The following is a 19,458-nucleotide window of genomic DNA, read 5'->3' on the forward strand; positions in this document are numbered from 1 at the left end:
TTGTGAGCCCGCTTTCAGAAAGTCTTTTTTTCTATGGAGGTTTTGAAGATCAAGATATGTAAGTTTGCCAGCACCGTTGCAGGTTTTGGAGTTCTTTTTAATTGCTTATTAGCTCTGGTCCTATGACTTAGCATTGGGGGAGCGGTCTGACGTGTCATCTTCCAGGCCAGCTCTGTGCTCTTCTTTGCTTCTTTTTACCCCCTGCTTGTGTAAAAATTGAGCAGTCTCGCTTGAAGTATTTTTAAACACATTGGCTTATGAATATGGTTGGTGTCAATACAGAAAATTCAGGAATGAAAACAGTGAATTTAGAAGAGTTAAAGGAAAACAGTTTTCCTCTCTCTAGTTTTTAATTTTCCCATGCACTAGGTACTTCGACTTCACTAATTTAGGACTTCAGTCTACAAACTCTTAAGTTCGAGCATTTTTGGAAGCTCATTTTTCAGGGATTAGTCATTTTAGAAACTAGGTACTTGAAATTTGACATAAAACATCCCCTATTCTGCAGTGAAAGTGGGGTCAGTAGAATTTCAGATGAAGGAACCTGTCCAAGAAAGGAGTATCTAGTTTTCCCTAACTCTAGACTGTCAGAATTTACCTTCCAGTTTTTAAGGGCTGTAGGGTTTTGGTACTTAGGTACTTGGGCTTCACAAGAAAGCTTTTTAAAATGTAAAACCTTACACGCTAAAAAAGGATTTTTTTCATTTTAAAAAGTCAAATACACCCGAGGCCACGACTTGCAATTTCTGTATAGCTGGCTTGGCAACGCTGCAGAATCCAAGTTTTGTATTTAAATATGCCGTGATAAGGCCACAGAGGATTTTACGATTGGTAAGAATTTGTACGGCCTTTGCCCGAGCGAGGCGAGGTCGGCGGGGGCCCACTCGTGCGCCCTGGGCTCCCGCACTCGGCGAAGTTCATTCATTTTAGGCAGTGCGATCCATCTCCTCACCTCCCGGGAGCTGCTGCCTCCGAGCTGATCAAGGGGGGAGCGGGAGAGCCCGAGGCATTACCGGGCGCAGCCCTACTGCGGCCATTTTATCGCCTGGGGGCCGGGGGAAGCCGGCGGCCCCCGCTGCGGGTGGCGGGGCGGGCGATCCAGGGGTCTCGGCAGGCCAGCGCTGGTCAGGCCCCGCCGCGCCGTTCATGGAGGAGAGGGCCGGCAGCGCGGCGCGCAGCTTTTCCTTGTCCTCTCCGTGCGCTCGGAGGCGCCTCCGGCGGAGTCCCGGACAGGCCCCGCTCCCCCACCGGGCGCCATCGGCGGCTGCTGGGACAGGCCCTGCCGGCAGCCGCTCGGGGGGCTGCTGGTGGCGGACGCGGTGAGGGAGGAGCGGGCGCGCTGCCGCCGCTTCCTCTCCTGCACGGGGGCCGGAAGGCAGCACGGCCCGGGCCGCCGCGCGCGCGGACTGGGGAGCGGGAGAGGGCCGGGCCTCGGCGGCACCGCCGCCGCCGCTGCGGGTCACCCAGCCTTCCGCAGTGGGGGTGGGCGGCGGAGCGCGCAGGCCGGGGGAAGGGCCAGGCCCCGCCGCCTCTCTGGGCGATGGAGTGAGGGAGCGAGGCTCGGCAGCAGGAAGATGGCCGGTGGCGGCGGCGGCGGCGGCTGCAGAGACAGCTTGTTTCTGGAAGGTGCGTGCATGGCTGAGAGGAGGGGAATTGTGGCCCATGGGCTGCGTTTCCCTTCTGGCAACCAGTAAGGGGCACGGTACAGACTGGGGAATGGGGGAGGCGGGCGTGTGTGTGCATCTGGGGGGGGGGGGTGTGGAATGGGTCCCCTTTGGGGGACGACGACAATGAGAGGTGGCTTCGTGGTGGGGGAAGGGTGGGTGGGTGCCGTAAGGGGTGGTTTGATTTGGTGAAAGAGACCTGCTTTTGAGGGAGGGGTTAGCGAGGGCGATTTGATTTCTTTTTCTCTTTCTTTCTTCCTTTCTTTCTTTTAATTTTCTGAGGCTTTGGAAGTGCAGTGTTTTCTTTGTAGGGGCAGAGCGCTGAGAGCAGCCTGGGCTTGGTGCAGCAGGGCCGGTTTTGCAGCGGGAGGAATCTTCCCTCGGAGGGGCGGTGGGCTGCTGGGCGGCCAGGCAAGGTTAGCGCTAGGTGAGGAGGGGAAGCGAGGCTTGCTGCGCCGCCTCCCCGCTGCGTCTCCCTGCCTTCAGTCTGCTCCCAGGCCCCGGCCTAGCCCGTACCCTTTCCCCCCACCATCAAATCAGTCTCCTCTGCTTCTAAAATGCTACTTCAAAGGTTTGGGACGGAGGTTAATTTTAGGAGGGGGGTCATTCTTACATTTGTGATACGAAGATGATGATGAATCTGTCAGCTGCAACGGAAAGAAACCTTTAGCGTTTATAAAGCCGCGAGTAATTTTTTTGAGGTATGGTTTTGTTATTTTGTGGGTTTTTTTTCCCTGTAAAGCTCGTAATTATAATGCAAAAAGTATCCTGAAATTCGAATATCTTTAACTGTTGAGCCCTTACAGTTTCACTGATTAAAAAAAAAAACAAACCCACAAACTGGTATTGTAGTCTTGCAAAATTGCTGTAAGCGCATATCCTGATGACATAGGCCAATAGTCTAAATTCTGCTAAATTGCCATGATGATAATGAAGAAAAAGATAGGTTAATGAAATAAATTACTCTTAATAAGTAGACTTTTTCAAGTCAGGGATAAGTTTAGCATTAGTAGTACCTCTGTTATAAAGAACTCTTGCGAATTTTCTCTTGCTGAGGAATGTTGGGTTAGAGGTTCTGGGATAGAAGTACTGTGTGAACAAAATACTGCTTTTTGTTTTGAATAATTAATTTGGAATTCTGATGTTCAGAAACTCTTTATGGGTAACAACTGCTGTCACGTTACCTCCCTTCTACCTTAAAAACGTTTCAGGGGAGAAATGCAGACACTCCATTTTTTCCTGAACTCTCTCCACAGAATGCAATGAGACACTGTGACAGTGACAACTAAAAGTGTCAGGGTGATGACTGGTCACTGTCTTCTGCATGCACCTTGGCTACTTGCTGTTTGGACAGATGTCTAAGAAAAAACAGATTTCATATTTACTTCTTGGATCTCTTTCCAACAGCGGGACCACTGGATAGCATCCCCATTTGAAGTTTCAGTATTACATGATTGGTGAACCGAGTTACCAGCTGGTTTTGTGTTTCCCCATTATTTGGGGCACGTTAGTTTTAGGACTGATGATGTGATAGAAACTCTAAGAGTGTGTGAGTGTGCACACATGTGTGAAGAAGGCCTAATGGACGATGGTGACAAAAAACTTCTGAGCGTGGCCCAGGTCCAAATGGGATGATAGTACTGTAGCAGATCTATTAAGATCTGGTAAACTTTGTACTGATTTGAAGCAAAGGAAAAAGAAGGCTTTCAGATGTTATTTGAGAGGTTCTTATTAGGGATGTTGGCTTTATAGGAAAAAGGCATAGAAAAAAATAAAATATATGTATATGGGGGCAGGGGTTGTCAGTCTGTAATCTGGAAACATACAGGAGCACATTAGATCAACCTAATGATGTTAGAACCACCATTATCTAAAGGCTAGACAAGCACAAGAGTGCCAGACTTGTGAAACAAGTGTGACGTGGACAAAATAGGACGAGAGGATAGGATGGTATGAAATGGCCTCAAGTTGCACTGGGGGGATTAGATTGGATGTTAGGAAAAATTTCTTTACTGAAAGAGTGGTCAGGCGTTGGAACACTGCCCAAGGAGGTGGTGGAGTCACTGTCACTGGAAGTGTTCAAAATATGTGTAGGTGTGGCACTTCAGGGTATGGTTTAGTGCGCATGGTGGTGTTGGGTTGATGGTTGGACTTGATGATCTTAAAGGTCTTTTCCAACCTTAATGATTCTATGAAAAATGGGGTAGAGGTGTATGAAGTAGGAAATATGGCAACTTCTGTTGCAAGATGAGGATTAATACATGGACCTAGAGTTTTTATCTATAACTAGTCTGCGTGTGTATATTTCAGGGACTGTTGAAGTCTGTGTAAGCAACAACCAAAATTGTTTACTTGATGTTTTTGGAAGTGTTATATTATAGGCTGGTAAAGGGGAGGGGGAGGACTCCTCTGTCCATCCCTGCCATTAATGCTCAAAACAAATGAATTATGTGCCAAATGGATGTTAGATCTATCACTAATTGAACTTAGTTTAAGGGAAACTGCTGTGTAAATATGTAACTCTGTATGTATGTGTGCATACATATATGTATACAGAAACTTCTGGTGCTGTCATGCTTATGTTGACTATTGGTCAGACTCAAGATAAACATACAGTTAAATGAAATTAATGGCTTTTAGGTATGATAGTTGTTCAGAATTTTGGTTTTGATTCCTCATGTCCAGTAAGATACTGCTTTTCTCTCATATAGTGTAACAGGTACTATTATGAAGAAATACGGCTGCAATTTTGCTGTTGAAGTGCTTCCTTTTTATATTTTTGTTATTTTATTCTCCAGTGAAAACAATATGGTCTTTCTGAAAGGGTGTTCCTTGCGTGATTTATCTGTTGCCTTTCTGGTAATGCCATTCTTGAACACAGTGATTCATACTAGTACATGGGTTTTGTCCAGTTTTGTGTATCTAATGTGTCATCATTTTTTATGCTGTGTTGTATAGACTGATTAATGGAAAATGTGAAGAAGATCCCTAGAACTATAATGTTTGACTCTTTTTTTAAAGCTGCATTTGTTATCATTCTGGAGCTGTGCTAATGGTTGATACATTTTCTTATATCCACTGTATTATATCCACTGATACACATGAGCTGGTTTTGGTGATTGAATCATGAAGACATGATTACTTTTCTTGAAATGTCAGGATTGTTAGAATTCAGAAGTGTGGAAAGTACCTTATTTTTGTTATTTAAGCTAGTTTGCAAATGAAACTAGTAAAACCTTTCTGAATTTACTTTCCTACAGTAAGGTTTCAAAGAGAGCACTTCTATGAAGAGAGGCTGAGAGAGTTGAGGTTGTTCAGCCTGGAGAAGATGGGGACAGACTTTTTAGCAGGGCCAGTTGCAATACGACAAGTGGCAATGGTTTTAAACTAAAAGAGGGTAGATTTCAACTAGATATGAGGAAGAAGTTCTTCACTATGAGGGTGGTGAGGTACTGGAACAGGCTGCCCAGAGAGGTTGTGGATGCCCCATCCCTGGAAGTGTTCGAGGCCAGGTTGGACAGGGCTTTGAGCAGCCTGGTCTAGTGGAAGGTGTCCCTGCCCATGGTAGAGGGGTTGGAACTAGACGGTCTTTAAGGTCCTTTCTGACCCAAACCATTCTATGATTTTATGAAAGTTATGGGCAGAATATGCAGAAATTCACAATAACAGAGTAGTCCTGTTGCATGGGAATTCTTTCTTGATTTGGAGGACTAGAAATAGTGATCAGAGATTTCCATCTGCAGGAATCCTGTGTTTTTTAATTGATAGTCACAACTAAAATATAAAGCAATGATAGGCAAGTCTATTCGGATTTAGAATAGGAGGATGTTCAATGTGTAGGAATGGAGAGTATTGATCATTACCTCGAAGAAAAATTGTGGGAACTTCTGTTATATTCTGCTTCTTTGGATATTACTGAGTTGCAATGAAATTATAATTTCTTTTTTCCAGCGTTAAATTTAAAGTTTCCCTACATTTGTGCAGTAGATAAGAGGCACACTTTAAATTATTCCTAAATGCATGTATTTTCCAGAAGAAAGGAGAAACGTTTTATTCCTTTCTGTTTTCTTTTTTCAGTCTCCTGGTGGTTACAATAGTGATGCTGAGAACCAATACTGAAGTTTCTTTTTGAGGAGTCTTCCTTTTAAGGAATGTTGCCAGTCCCTACCTTCAGAGCTGTTGAGAGATTTCAGTGCAATCATGATAAGAATTTGCTCAATTTTCATTCCGTTTTCTTGCCTACAGGTTTCCTAATAACAATAGAGAAAACTATGTGGACTACCCATTAGCAGTGGCAGAAGAAACTTCACAGTTGTCTGCCAGAGGACTCTAGAAGACTGCTTTGGTTTTCATTCAGCTCACATGTAAAGAATTGTCTTCACCAAAGCAAGGGTTGTAGACTCGTGTATTTTCTTCAAGGTAGCTGAGGTTCTAGAGTGGTACAAAAATGCACAGCATTTGTGTGTTAGTGTATAGACATAGAGTTGCCATTTGAAGTGGTGGTCAGCCTTTCCTGCCTTTTTTTTCCTTCTAATCATGTTGAGAAATCTCTGACAGGAGTAATACAAATCAGTAGGGCAGAGTGAAGTTTATATTCAGGTAGAACACTTGAAATTTTTCTACCTGCTATGACTGTTATCTTTTTTTTTTTCCCCTTAACAGTGAAATTTAATTATTAGTTGTTGTAATTGTCTCTGAATCAGTCCCTGACGCTTTGTTTATCACCTAGTGGAGATAAATATTAGCTTGAAAATGAGGGGAAGGGATGTTTCAGGTATCGTTCACCTTCTTCTGTGTCTTTATCATAACATAAACTTCTGCTTTATGCTGTTGAATTCTTCTCTGGTTTGCATCAGTCCCATCAATGTCCAGACATGTTCTGTTCCTGTCTTCTGTTTTTCTTGAGAGTAGTTTTCTATCTGAAAGTGGGAAATTCGTGACTCTTCTATGACTTGCTTATGTCTCCCAGTTATCTCACCCATACAGAATTTCTTTCCAGCACTGCCTATATGTCTTCTCAGAGCTTTGTTCATCTCTCCTTTCCAGTGGTTTTAAGAATAAGAAACCTTCTCATTGACTTCAATGACAGATTATTTTCTAGGAATGAAACCCACTTGTTGAAAACTATTTCTCAGCAAAGTAAAATTGAAACTATCTTCTTACCATCTCATTTTTTGTATGTGCCTATCTAACTTGGGTGATAGGTAGCATGAAGTATTAAGGAAGGACAGGCTGCTGCTTAAAGCACGTGGAAAGATACTAAAACTAAATTTATCTATTAATGCTCTATAACATGTTGTAATATGCTTGGTAGCACATTCTAAAATAATAGCTTGTGCCCAAGTCCTCTTCCACATCATCACCTTCTTTTTAATTTTGAGACATAGGATTCTAGTAGCCCAGGCTTGTCCTTGGCTTTCTGAGCTGGAAAGCATCTGTGTGCAATTTTCTGGTTTTCATTATGGAGGCATTTATTATTTGGTAGTTTAAGCAGCTGCTGCTATAATAATTTTGCACAAAGCGGGACATAGAAGCTTCAGGTGTGAGAGTAACTATCTTGTATGGGATGCCTCATCCGTTATTTTCTGACATTTGGATTTGATAGCAAAGCACTACACTTTCCTCAGAAAAAGTACAGAAAGTACTGTTTTTTAGTGGCCAAAAAATAATTTAAAAAAATTTAAATTTATAATGTTCCTAAAAGAGAACCTTATACTCCTCTTTATGCAAGTATAAATATAAAAGTAATAGTAATAACATCAATATGTGGCTTGATAGCAAGCATAAACCAACATTATGCAAAGTCTTGCTTGCACAGATACTTTTGTGATGAGCCTATTGGGATATTTTAGTCTTTTTCTTCTTGTTTTATGTACAAGAATAAACCATAATGGATTATTTATTGTAATGGTTTGAACAGCAACTCTGGCTTTTATTAACTGTTGTTTCTGGAAGACTATAATGGATTTCAGTGCAGTATCAGACTTCACCTTTTCTATGGAGTTTTAGCTGTGTCTCTTAATTGAGATAACTGAGGGGTGTCAAGGTGTTTTATGTGGTAGCAGGTCCTGTAACATGAGGTTAATCCCCACAGTTGCCACTTTTAAATATATTGCTTTATAAGACTGTGAGGTTTTTTTTAGTTATCTCATTATTTTGTCTCCTTCCTTCCCACTAATAGCTATTAAACCCTTTTGTTTGCAGAGGAGTAGAGATCTCACGGGCAAATAGCTAGACATTTTTTGGGGGGGGGGGTGTGTATCTCAAGTCAGTTGATTATGAATGTTGTGTTCCCAGGAGTAAATGGCAGTTCCATAGTGGGTGCTCAGCAGCCTGTGTTGATGGATGTCATGATGCAAAAAGAATTACCTGGCAATCTTTATTTCCCTGATCCTTCACAAATACAAGATAAAAAATGTTTTTCATTCTGCTGCTGAGGCCACGAAATTTCATTTCCTTTAGGAAATGTGGAAAAGATAACCAGTTCTTAAAAAATGGATTAAAATCAAATAATGTATTTTTAATCATTAAATCACTCCCTAAGTCAGTGACACATGTTTAGGTTGGAAGCTTTTTTTGAGAACTACTAACATGTTGTAAGTAGAGCTTAGTAGTTCATTAGTACATGGACGCATTTGTGAGATGTCTTTTGGGTACTTTGAATAGAATGTCGTAAAAGTACTGAAAACTTACTTAGTAATTTTCTTATATGGTGTAGTCTCCCTGTACAGAACTGGGGATTGTGCCAAATGGAATTCAGTCTCTGAATTACAGTCTAGTATAAATCAGAATACAGAATGACTAATTGTTATTTGGGTACTGTAGCGAACAGGAATGATTAAGAGCAAATAACTTTTGAGAAGTTGTTTTGTTTTTATTTGTGGTGTAATGTCTGCTATGAGTTAAAGAAATACCATTTTGGCAGTGCTGTTGTTTGAATAACTTTTTTCTAAATCATCTGTGGAAGGAATTATGTTCTAATATATATGTTCTAAAATCCGGGGGTAGTTGGTTATTAAAAGGATTGTAGTAAATGCGTGAGTACTAGTGTCTTGCAGTTAATGTACACTAGCAATTTGCAGAATGGATATCAAATTTGAAAATAATTCTTTCAAAATAAACTGTCCAAAGAATAGTAAAATGATTAAGGTGCGATGCTGTTGTCTTGTATAGGGTACTGATAAATTGGGTGTGTTTTCCCTAAAGCAGGGAACTGTGATGTTGCTTCTTTTATCATGCTGCGACTCCATTTTGGATGTAATGCTGCATGCCAGCTATTTGTTGGTTCTCTTTGCAAGGCTTAAAATTATTAACTGGTTTGGGCATAGGGACTAACAGAACATTATTAACTGATTAGAGGGATCTATGTGTTGCAGCTGCGCTGGTCTCAGGGCTCACTGTTGCAGGCGGGGGAGAGGGAGAGGTCTGCTCCTCTTCTCCCTTTGCCCCCTCCTGCCCCTGAATTGCAGCCTCGCGTGTCTCATATTGTCCACCACCTCTGAGGCTTACCAGTTTATGGCCAGAGAGATGGAACTTGCTGTGTACTGCCTTGCCAGACTGGCGCTTTGCCAATCCTCTGTTGGATTTGCTCACTGAAGGGTAAGCAGGAGAGGCAGGACAATGGCTTGGGTTGGGGAGAGCAGACAGACTCTGCATGTGAGAGGAGCTGGACATTCCCACTTTCATCTCTTTCTGGTGAGCTGTTAAGTCAGGTTAAGGTCTAGTACATAATTTAAACTTCAGAATAAATACTTTTCTGTAACAGCAGCTTTATTCTGCCCAGGGAAATTCAATTATTTTAAATAACAGGTTAACTTCTGCACAGAACAAGTTTATGGTGAGGGCTGGAGACTGGAGGGAATAACAGGCTGTGGTTATTCTTCCCAGGTTGGTCAGCAGGCCTTTAAAAAGTTTTTGTTAAAGGGCAAGTGCTGTAAGTGCTGCATGAGGCAAGAAACCATTTCTGAATGCATGTCCCAGTGATTCCTGTGAAAGAATATTTTGGAGTGAAAGACATTGTATTTGGCATATCTTTCTCTGACTGAATCTTGAATGATAATAAATAAAGAACAGTGATGATTCAGAAACTCTGTGCAAAGCCTTCCTGCATTGTTTGTTTGTTTTCAGACCACAGAAGCTGTAGCAGAGTCTCCCTGTTTGGTGTTTTTGTTTGTTTTTTTTAAAATAAGACTTACCACAATGATGTTTGAGGAATGATAAATACTAATAATATTTCACTAGTGTGGTAAAACATAATACTATATGACATGATTAATATTATGTAATCTTAGACATCTATGCCTGTAAGAAACAGCTGCAAAAATACTTGTTATTTTCATGAGAATGTTTTTATTCAGTGCCATACAGTTGTTTCACTTGTACTAAAATTCATTCTACTGTATTTTTATTAATATCGTAGGACATAATGTTGTATTTGTTTGCCATGTCCAATTTTTATGGCTCATTTAGCAAAATATGAATATCCTGCTGAGGACAGAATTTAATACAACAGTCTAACAGAAAGATTATTCAAGAGCCCATTATATGAGAATTTGAACTATGCAGTAGATGTTAGGTTTCATATTTACAATTGTCTTTGTAATTTCTGAGACTCGCTTCTTTTAGAAACACTTACTAGAGTCCGTTGTAACTTTATTTCTACCAAGGCTTACTGCTCAAGAAGCAATTTAAGCATCCTTTACAATTGGGAATAAACTTTCAAAAGTGAACTTCTGGACTACTCTGGTCCAGGTTATTATGATTTATACCTGGCACAGCGGGGCAGTAAATCTTTAACTGAGATTACTAGTTCTGCCGTAAGTATGTTGTACCTGAATCTTTACCTGACGAATACCACAGAAAATAACTGTCATTCATGTAGTAAAGAAGTTCTTTGTCATCTAGCAAAGCTTTTGTTACATGGAAAAGGCACTGCTCCTTACTTGGAAGACTTTCTCTGTGCCCTGTGATAGAAAGAACTGATAGATCAAGGTAAGCATGAGTTTCATGTTTGGATGAAGGCAGCTGAAACTCATCTCCAGTTGCAGGATGGTCTGTTAAGAAGTTCGATTTTGGTTCAGCTGTCTTTTGAATGATATTTTTTGAAAAGTAAATACATAGCTGGGTGCAGTTAGCAAGCTGGCATGTGTTATTTTATTATGTTAAAAATTAGTTGATTGATAGCACTTCCTCAAGCCTTTACAAGTAATTACTGAGCAAAATGTTTGTTTTTCCAGGGATGTTAAAGTTATTTTTATTTTTTTAATAATAAAGCCTGCTTTGTGAATTTTAGCACACTGTTTAGTTAGCAGTTGTTCCTTAAAGTCATTGCTGTTAGGTTTAGTGAAGTTTGATACTTCCATTACAAAGATTTCTGTGTTTTTAATGCAGTAATGTAGTTGCATTACATCAGGCCTCAATGTATTGATGATCTCTAATTGCAAAAGGAGTTGAAGTATATAATGTACCTAGTGTGAGCAGGGTGCTGCCTATATTTGTGTTGCATTTATTTGATTTTTTTTTTTTTTTTTTTAGTAAACAGACACGATTTACTTGATTTTTAACTGTATGCGTGTTTGCATGACTGTGTTAGCAGTCCCCATGCGTGGGGCCATGCTCTATGGCCATGCAAGTAGTTGTGCCAGCAATTTGCAACGCAGCCAGGCCTACCCAACTGCTCGGTGCTGCTCTGAGTGACAGTCCTGCTGCCCCTCGAGAGACACTGCGCTCACGGTTTTGCTTGAGTCAATGCCAGCACTTCTCTGGCTTCATGGCAAGTTGGCTGAAGGAACTAAGTGGGCAGAAAACTAATCCTGGGTGGACGGGGGGGAGGGAAGTGTTGATGGAGCTAGTCTGTATTACTTTTCAGCCGTATCAGCAATCTAATCCAGTTGACTGCCCTCTCGTATGGGTATGAAAGCTTGCCAGTATCACTAAGAGCAGGGGAAAAAAAGAGGTCTTTGGCCTTTACAGAAAGGCAAATGCAAATTTTTCTCACAGCTCAGAGTTTAACTATAACTCTTTCATCCTCCTGTTGTCCTTTCCCTACTCAGCTTTTACGGAGTTGTGCCTTTTTCATTTGGCCAAATTACTGAGTTTTTCTTGGTTGTTGAGTGTTTTCTTTTTGTGTGCTTTTTTTGCTGTCCATTTCAGGTGGATTTTGGACTATTGACAATATCAAAGAAGTGTCTAGCTTTTTTCTGCTTCAATTACATTTTCAAGTTTCTTCTTTTGTCCTACATTTGCAAGTTATTTTTTCATAGAAGTCATGGAACCTTTCTGGACTTCAATTTCTGTATGTTTTTATAGAGGGGATAACATCTACCTGACATAGTCTTTGAAAGTTCGCAGGATAGATCCAGAAGTGTTAAATAATAAAAATTCTTGTGTTTTTTTTTTTTCTTCTTTCTTTCGGTATACCAATACAGTGGTTTATTGGAACCTGGTATTCCAATTATTGCAGCAAACCTGGAAACCTTCTCAAAGTGTTGGTTACCTAATTTCCAGGTAGTTAGGCTAGGTTATTAGTCTTATTTGGTATGTAACTGGCTGTCAGCACTTTCTAAAAATAGATTTCTGTTTGTTTAGTGCTGCTATATTCTCAGTTGAACAAGCTTAGCTTTTTTTATGAAGATGGATCCCATGGTGCATAACTAAATCTAAAATCAGAAGTGTGCAAATCAGATGCCTAATATACTGTAAGGTTTCCTGCTGTGTTTTGTTTATCTTATAAAACTCTTCCAGTGTTCAGAATTTGATTAACATCACATACTGATTTGCCACAGAAATTGTATTCTGGAATTCTTATTCAAGTGTCATTTTCCTTGAAATGGCTTCTTAGCTTTATATACTTTTTCACATTTTGAGAGTAATTTGGCAGTTCAGAAATTGTCCCTAGCCTATCCTAACCTTTTATCCTCCAATTTTTCCTATAAAATAGGAAGATATCTCTCCTGCATTTGTCTTTCTTATAAAATCACTGAAACATTCTTCTTCCTTTCGGAATTTTTAATATGTCTCCAGTCTAGCAATAAAGGTCTTAAGTAAGTAGAGAATTATACATGTTCATAATGCTAGAGATGAAAAAAATACTTTTTTGTTTGTTTCTTTTTTTGGTGGTTTTCTTTTTCTTTATTGTTGCAAACTGCTTTTGATATTATTCAAATTATTTTACTTGTGTGGAAAGTTTGAGTGGGTGGCAGACTTAGTCAGAGAGAAAAGAAGGAAAGTGACAGAGGTACTTAATTTTGGAAGTGTTTGTGATGATGGTGCAGTTGCCGTAGGTGATGCTTTATATCTACGAGTAGTCACTGTTTTTACGTGACTGCTGGTTGCAGAGACGTGGGTTGGAACCTCCTGTCCGAACCAAGTCCATTTAGAGCAGGTTGCTCAGGGTTTTGTTCAATCTCCATGACCTCTCAGGTCAACCTGGTCCACTCTTGAGCACTCTCATGGCAAAAAATAATTTAATTGAGTTGTAATTTTCCTCATTCCAGCTTGTGTCCAGTGCCTCTTGTCCTTCTGCTGTACATCTCTCTGGAGAGTTTGGCTTTATCTTCTCTCTGCCTTCCCATTAGGTAGTTGAAGACAGCAAAAAAGTTGTCTTCCCTCCCTGCTTTTGAAGACTGAATAAACCCAGCTTTTTTAGCCTCTCATTATATGTCATGTGCTCAATCCCCCTGGCTATCTTGACAGCCCTTCTCTGAACTTGCTGTAGTGTGTCAACGTCTTGGTTGTACTGGAGAGCCCAAAACTAAATGCAGCACTCCAGTTAACAGTTTCATATGGAAGGGAAGAGTCATGTCTCTTGACTGCTGGCTCTACTTTTGCTACTGTGTCATATGGTTGGCCTTCCTTGCTGTGGGGGTGCACTGCTGACCCATGTTCAATTAGCTGTCCATTAGGACTCCTAGATGCTCTTGAAGAGGTGCTTCCTTGCCAGTTGTCCCCCGGCCTGCACTGCTGCATGGGCTTAATTGGTCCCAGATGTAGGACTTTGCATTTGCTTTTGTTGAACTTTACAAAGTTCTTGTCAGCCCATTTGTCCAGCCTTTCAGGTCCCTCTGAATAGCAGCCCTGGCTTCTGGTGTATCAAGTACTTCCCCCAATTTGGTATCATCTGCAAACTTGCTGAGTGCGGTTGGTCTCAGCATCCAAATAATTAACAAAAACATTAAACAGTTTTGGCTTCAGTACTGATAGCTGAGGGATGCCAGCAGCTGGATTTGTACTGGTAGATCCCTTTGATCCCAATGGTCCAGTTTGTTTTCTCCTCACCTTCTCATTCATTTACTCAGTCCATGTCTCTCTAGTCTTGCTATGTGGACCTACTGGGAGACCATGTCAAAGGCCTTGCAACACCCATTGCTCTCCCCTTACCTACACAGCCAGCCATTTCACTGTAGAATGCAGTTGGGTTAGTCAGGCACAGTTTGCCCATCATAAATCCATGCTGGCTGTTCACCTTCTTGCTGTCACGTAGCTGGAAATGGATTCCTGGAGGATTTGATCCATAACCTTATCAGGAGTTGAGGTGAAGCAGACTAGCCTGTAGTTCACCAGATCATCCTTGTTGCCTATCCTGAAGATAGGTATGGTGTTCTTCCAGTCATTGGGAACCTCTCATATGCCTTGACCTTTCAAAGTTAATATTGAATGTCTAACAGTGACATGGGCAAGCATCTTCAACACCATCAGATGCATCCTGTCTGATCCTGTGGGCTTCTATACGTACAACTGGCTTAAGTGTTCCATAATCATACCTTCCTTGACAATGAGTGATGTTGCATTCCCACAGATTCTGCTGGTAGAGTTGGCGAGGTGGGAGGCCAGAGGGCAGAATTTACAAGTGAAATCTGAAGGGGCAAAAAAAAAAAAAAAAAGATGAAGTTCTTCAGTTTTTTCCATGTCTTTTGTCACTAGGTTCCTGTCTCATTGAGCAATGGGTCCACATTTTCCTTAGCATTCCTTTGCTGCTGGGGTAGATAAAGAAGCCATCTTGAAGTATTTCTGCATTGTTTTCTGATGCTATCATAAGGGCAGCATCCTTGGGCGATACCTCTACATCTCTGTTGGGAGAATCAGTAGAAAAGGTCAAGAAACACTAGGTGTCTGTTGTGTGGTTACCACCACTATCTTACCAGAAGAAACTTCAAAGACATAGCAAAGAAAATGTTTAACATACTTCAAAGCTCTATCCTCCTTTTATCCTCCTACAGAGGATACTGTACTACTCTATGTTAATACTTAGAAAATGTTAAACACAGTTCAGCAAATGATCAAACTTACACGGTTCTGTGTTCTTGAGTCCAATCATTCTCTATGATATTCTGCACAGTAGGCAACCCAATGTGTATGAAAGTCCTGAAAGAAAAAAAAAAAAGTTGTTTATCAGAATATGCAGATGATTTTCCGTCTTTGAACTACAGACCTCTTATGAATGCTTCTGGTTTGCAAACTTTTTGTCCAGGAGTGGATGCTCTGTATTTATCATTGGTTTTCTGTTGACATTGCATTCTTGAAAGGGTGGGGTTTTTTTATTAGCTGTCTGAGAAATTAAATTGCCTTCAGTGTAAAAGAATGTCCATACTTTGTTATGGACATTACACTGGCATCACAGAACTTTACTACTGAACTCTGTGCTTCATGTAATATCTCACTTGTCAATTTATGATTACTGCCTGTTATTGGAAGTGATTTTGATGGTTTTTTTGCACCTGCAGCTAGTTTAGGGAAAGGAAAGTTAAAGCATCTTTTAAGTAATGGATCTCTAAATCTGTACCTATAAATGTAGGTTAGGCTATGGTTCCATGCAGATTTCTTTGGTATCCTTAGTGCCTAAAACAGTCTTGGTTCCTGGATGCCCTTTACCTCTGCTGTGCTGTCATTGCTGTGCTGTGGTAGAGTGGTTGAACGGAAAAGGGAACTGATATGGTTGAAAAATAACTTTTCCCTTCCCTTGTCGCTTAAGGTATTTTTGCCTGAATTCGTTTCCTTCCCCAAGTTTGCTCTCAGTGAAGAAACAGCTGTGCTGATGTGCGCAGGGTGCAGGACGGGAGCAAGAAGCCCCAGCTTTTAGGAAGTGTGAGGGATATGTAAACCTGTTCACGTAGTGCTGCTTCAGAATGTGAAAATGCAACCTCACTGTTGTTACACAGTTGACATACTAGAGCTGATGGTATCCAAAGCTGGGAGGTAAAAAGCTATTTTGCATAGAAGCCTGAAGAAGTCTGTCTGAAAGAGTAATGAAGCAACAGGGAAAGTAAAACAAAAAAATATTTCTGTGTCAGATTTTTATGAATATTTGTATCCTCTTAACAATATATGTGATGACTCAAAATGATCAACAGATTAGAAAGCTCAGAAGCATCCTTTTTAATTTACTTAAATATGAGTCTGGATGAAGGCAATGACTCTGAGCACATTTGAATTAATTTGCATTTTTTGTATGAATGCTGCAGTATCTGCTAAGTTGGTCGCAGTTGTGATGGTCTAAGCATTTGTAAGATGAAGCTTGTATTATTTCTTTTTTCTGGAGAAGTGTGCCTGGGGGAAAAGAATGTAAACTTCAGGTCCTCCTGGAAAAACACCTTGCTCCTGAACCAAACCTTTGTTTGATTTAGATCTCATGTTTAGTGTGGTTGTTGGACACACAGAAAGGGATGTGATCTCAGCAGACGAAAGACTTCTAAAAACTTCTGTATGTTGTAACAGAAATCTTGAAGTTTTTACTGTTGTATTCCAGGGGTGGTAGGGAGTTCTGACAATCCAGTGATACATCTGACAATCTGGTGATACATCTGAAAAAGTTGCTTTCCTAGAAATTTTTTTTCCTAGTTTGTCTTTGTGTGGCCAGTAAATGCATCTGGCATCTGTGGTGGATTGACCTTGGCTGGTTGCTAGGTGCCCACCAAGCCACTCTGTCACTCCCCCTCCTCATCTGGACAGGGGAGAGAAAATACGACGAAAGGCTCATGGATCAGGATGAGGACAGGGAGTTCACTCACCAATTACATCATGGGCAAAACAAACTGAATTTGTGGAAGTTGATTTAATTTATTACCAATCAAATCAGAGTAGGATAATGAGAAAAAAAGAACAAATCTTAAAACACCTTCCCCACACCCTTCCCTTCTTCCCAGGCTCAGCTTCATTCCCAATTCCTCTACTTCCTCTCCCAAGTAGCGCAGGGGAACGGGGAATGGGAGTTGTGGTCAGTTCATCACACGATGTCTCTGCTGCTCCTTCCTCCTTGTGCTCCAGCTGCTCCAGCGTGGGGTCCCTCCCATGGGAGACAGTTCTCCATGAACTTCTCCAACAGTCTTTCCCACAGGCTGCAGTTCTTCACAAACTGCTCCAGCCCGGGTCCCTTCCACAGGGTGCCGTCCTTCAGGAGCAGATGGCTCCAGCCTGGGTCCCTACAGTGCCACAAGTCCTGCCAGCAAACCTGCTCCAGCCTGGGCTCCTCTCTCCACTGGGCCACAGCTCCTGCCAGGAGCCTGCTCCAGCGTGGGCTTCTCACAGGGTTGCAGTCTCCTTCAGGCATCCCCCTGCTCCGGCGTGGGGCCCTCCCCGGGTGCAGGTGGAGATCTGCTCCCCTGTGGAGCTCCATGGCTGCAGGGGCACAGCCGGCCTCGCCATGGGCTTCCCCGGGGGCTGCTGGAGAGTCTCTGCTCTGGCGCCTGGAGCCCCTCCTGCCCCTCCTGCTGCTCTGACCTGGATGTCTGCAGGGCTGTTCCTCTTGCATGTTCTCACTCTTATCTCCAGCTGCAGTTGCGCAGGTTTTGGGGTTTTTTGCCCTTCTTCACTATGTTTTCCCAGAGATGCTGTCACCATCGTTGATGGGCTTGGCCTTGGCCAGCGGTGGGTCCGTCTTGGAGCTGGATGGCACTGGTTCTGTCACACATGGAGGAAGCTTCTAGCATCTTCTCACAGAAGGCACTCCTGTAGCTACCCCACTACCAAAACCTTGCCATGCAAACCCAATACAGCGTCATATCCAAAACAATGAAAAGAATGTTTTTCTGGTTAGCTGTAATACAGATTCATATGGAATGATTGGCCTTAGAGCACGAGGTACAAAATACGCAAAAAAGTTTTCGAAGATGTTATCATCTGTTGGATGCTAGCACTTTACTAAATACTGTGTATGTCACTCCTTGCTTCAGTGTTTTGGACAGGCAGAACTTTAAAGGTGGTTGGTTTGTTTGGTTTTTTTTTTTTTGCAAATGCACTACTTTGCTTTTATTTCATGGAGTTTCACTGTGAACTTTTTTCCTCCCATTTAGGAATTGCTTAACGACACTGTTGAATGTTAGTAAATCCTGCTAACGGAATTTACAAAACAGTGTCCATACACAGTAACTTAAAGATGTTAATCTGCTTTCTACAATTCTTCCTACAAGCATACTTTTTTTTGTAATCTAGCATTTTTTAACCAGGTTTTACACAAAAAGATTGTATGGGGATTTTTAAAAGGCTGGCTTCAGGATGTGGTTAATAATGCCATAAAAGTTTTGTTAAGAACTAAAATAGGAATTATTTTTTCAGCAGTTTTTTTAATTGGCTTTTTAGAAATGACATGTAGCTGATCATAGTTGATTAAAAAAGCAGTAAAATATGTTAGATACACCTGTTTAAGATGTCCATTTAAATTCCGTCTAGTTTCTCAGACTCAGAATTGCTTATTTCCCCTGGCAAAACAGCACCAAAGGGAGCTTGTAGTGGGAGGAAAAATAATTTGTCATTGCTGTTGAAATCTGCTCCAGCATGCTGCCTTTCTGGGGCAGAGGTAGATCATTGACTTCTGTTGGCTCAATATTTTACGGCCAGGTCTTCTTATTTGAATATTTTCACCTTCTGGGTGTGAATGAGTCTTGCTGATTAAAATGGCCTGGATAGCATACATGGTACAAATTGCAACACAGAGGTTCCAAATTTAAGTCTTACTACAAAATAGTTAGGAATTTAGGCTGTGTGACAAATGACTTGTTGTCCCTGTTTAAAAACAAACAAAAAAATCCTTTGTAGAATCATATCCTAAGTGACCATTCAGGTCAAGTAACTCCGTTAAGTGAACAGTCTGGCTAACATGATGTTATACTTCTAGATTTGCATTTTTGGTAGGATCAAGAATGCTGTAGAGAATTAAAATTGATCCAAAGCAGAGTGAGACCAGAGCTTAGTGACACTAGGACTGTTCTTGAATGGACACCTGAGCTGGTCTGTAGTGGTGGACAAACGATCCAATACAGCAGTGCTTAATTTAAAAAAAAAAAAAAAAAAAAAAGGCTACAGAAAATCTTACTTTTCAAAAAGGAACTAAAAGATGCAGCAGGAGTGTGAAACATTTGCAGACAACTTGGGACTTTTTTAAAGACTCCATATTGGAGACTTACAGCCCATGTATGGTGCTTATTTAAATAGACTTCAAAAGGCCCCCCAAATGTTGGCATGGCTAACAAGGGAGATGTAAGAGGAGATGTCTGAAATAAAACATCGTCCTTCTTGAATCTGAACTTTTGTCCGAATGAGGAAAATAGAGTATAATAAAAAAGTTGGTGGACCTATAATTATAATGAGGCAAACAAAAAAATTTCTTATTAATAACTGCTTTGATGAATAACAGGCATAAAGACTATTCTTAAGTCTTTCTTCAAACTCAGCAGAAAAGTTTCTGGAGTATCTGTAGGGTCAGTAGACAACCAAGTAGTAAAAGGCAGCTTTGGAGAATATAAGCTCAAAACCAGAATTGCTTGCACTCACTGACAACACTTAGAAAAGTCTCCATGCCAGA

The 19,458-nt window shown here is 41.2% G+C and overlaps 1 protein-coding gene across 1 annotated transcript in view; it reads left to right on the forward strand.

Moving 5' to 3' along the window:
- Nucleotides 1–1,574: 1,574 nt before the first annotated feature.
- Nucleotides 1,575–19,458, forward strand: part of SENP6 (SUMO specific peptidase 6) — a gene marked incomplete at both ends in the record, with an annotated part of 84,358 nt that continues 66,474 nt past the window's right edge. Inside the window, one exon of the mRNA XM_081997940.1 lies at nucleotides 1,575–1,626. Within this exon, the coding sequence (XP_081854066.1) occupies nucleotides 1,575–1,626 (52 nt within the window). The remainder of the gene's footprint in view (nucleotides 1,627–19,458) is intronic.

Source organism: Phaethon aethereus, assembly GCF_964289735.1.
Source record: "Phaethon aethereus genome assembly, chromosome: 3".
NCBI lineage: Eukaryota > Metazoa > Chordata > Aves > Phaethontiformes > Phaethontidae > Phaethon > Phaethon aethereus.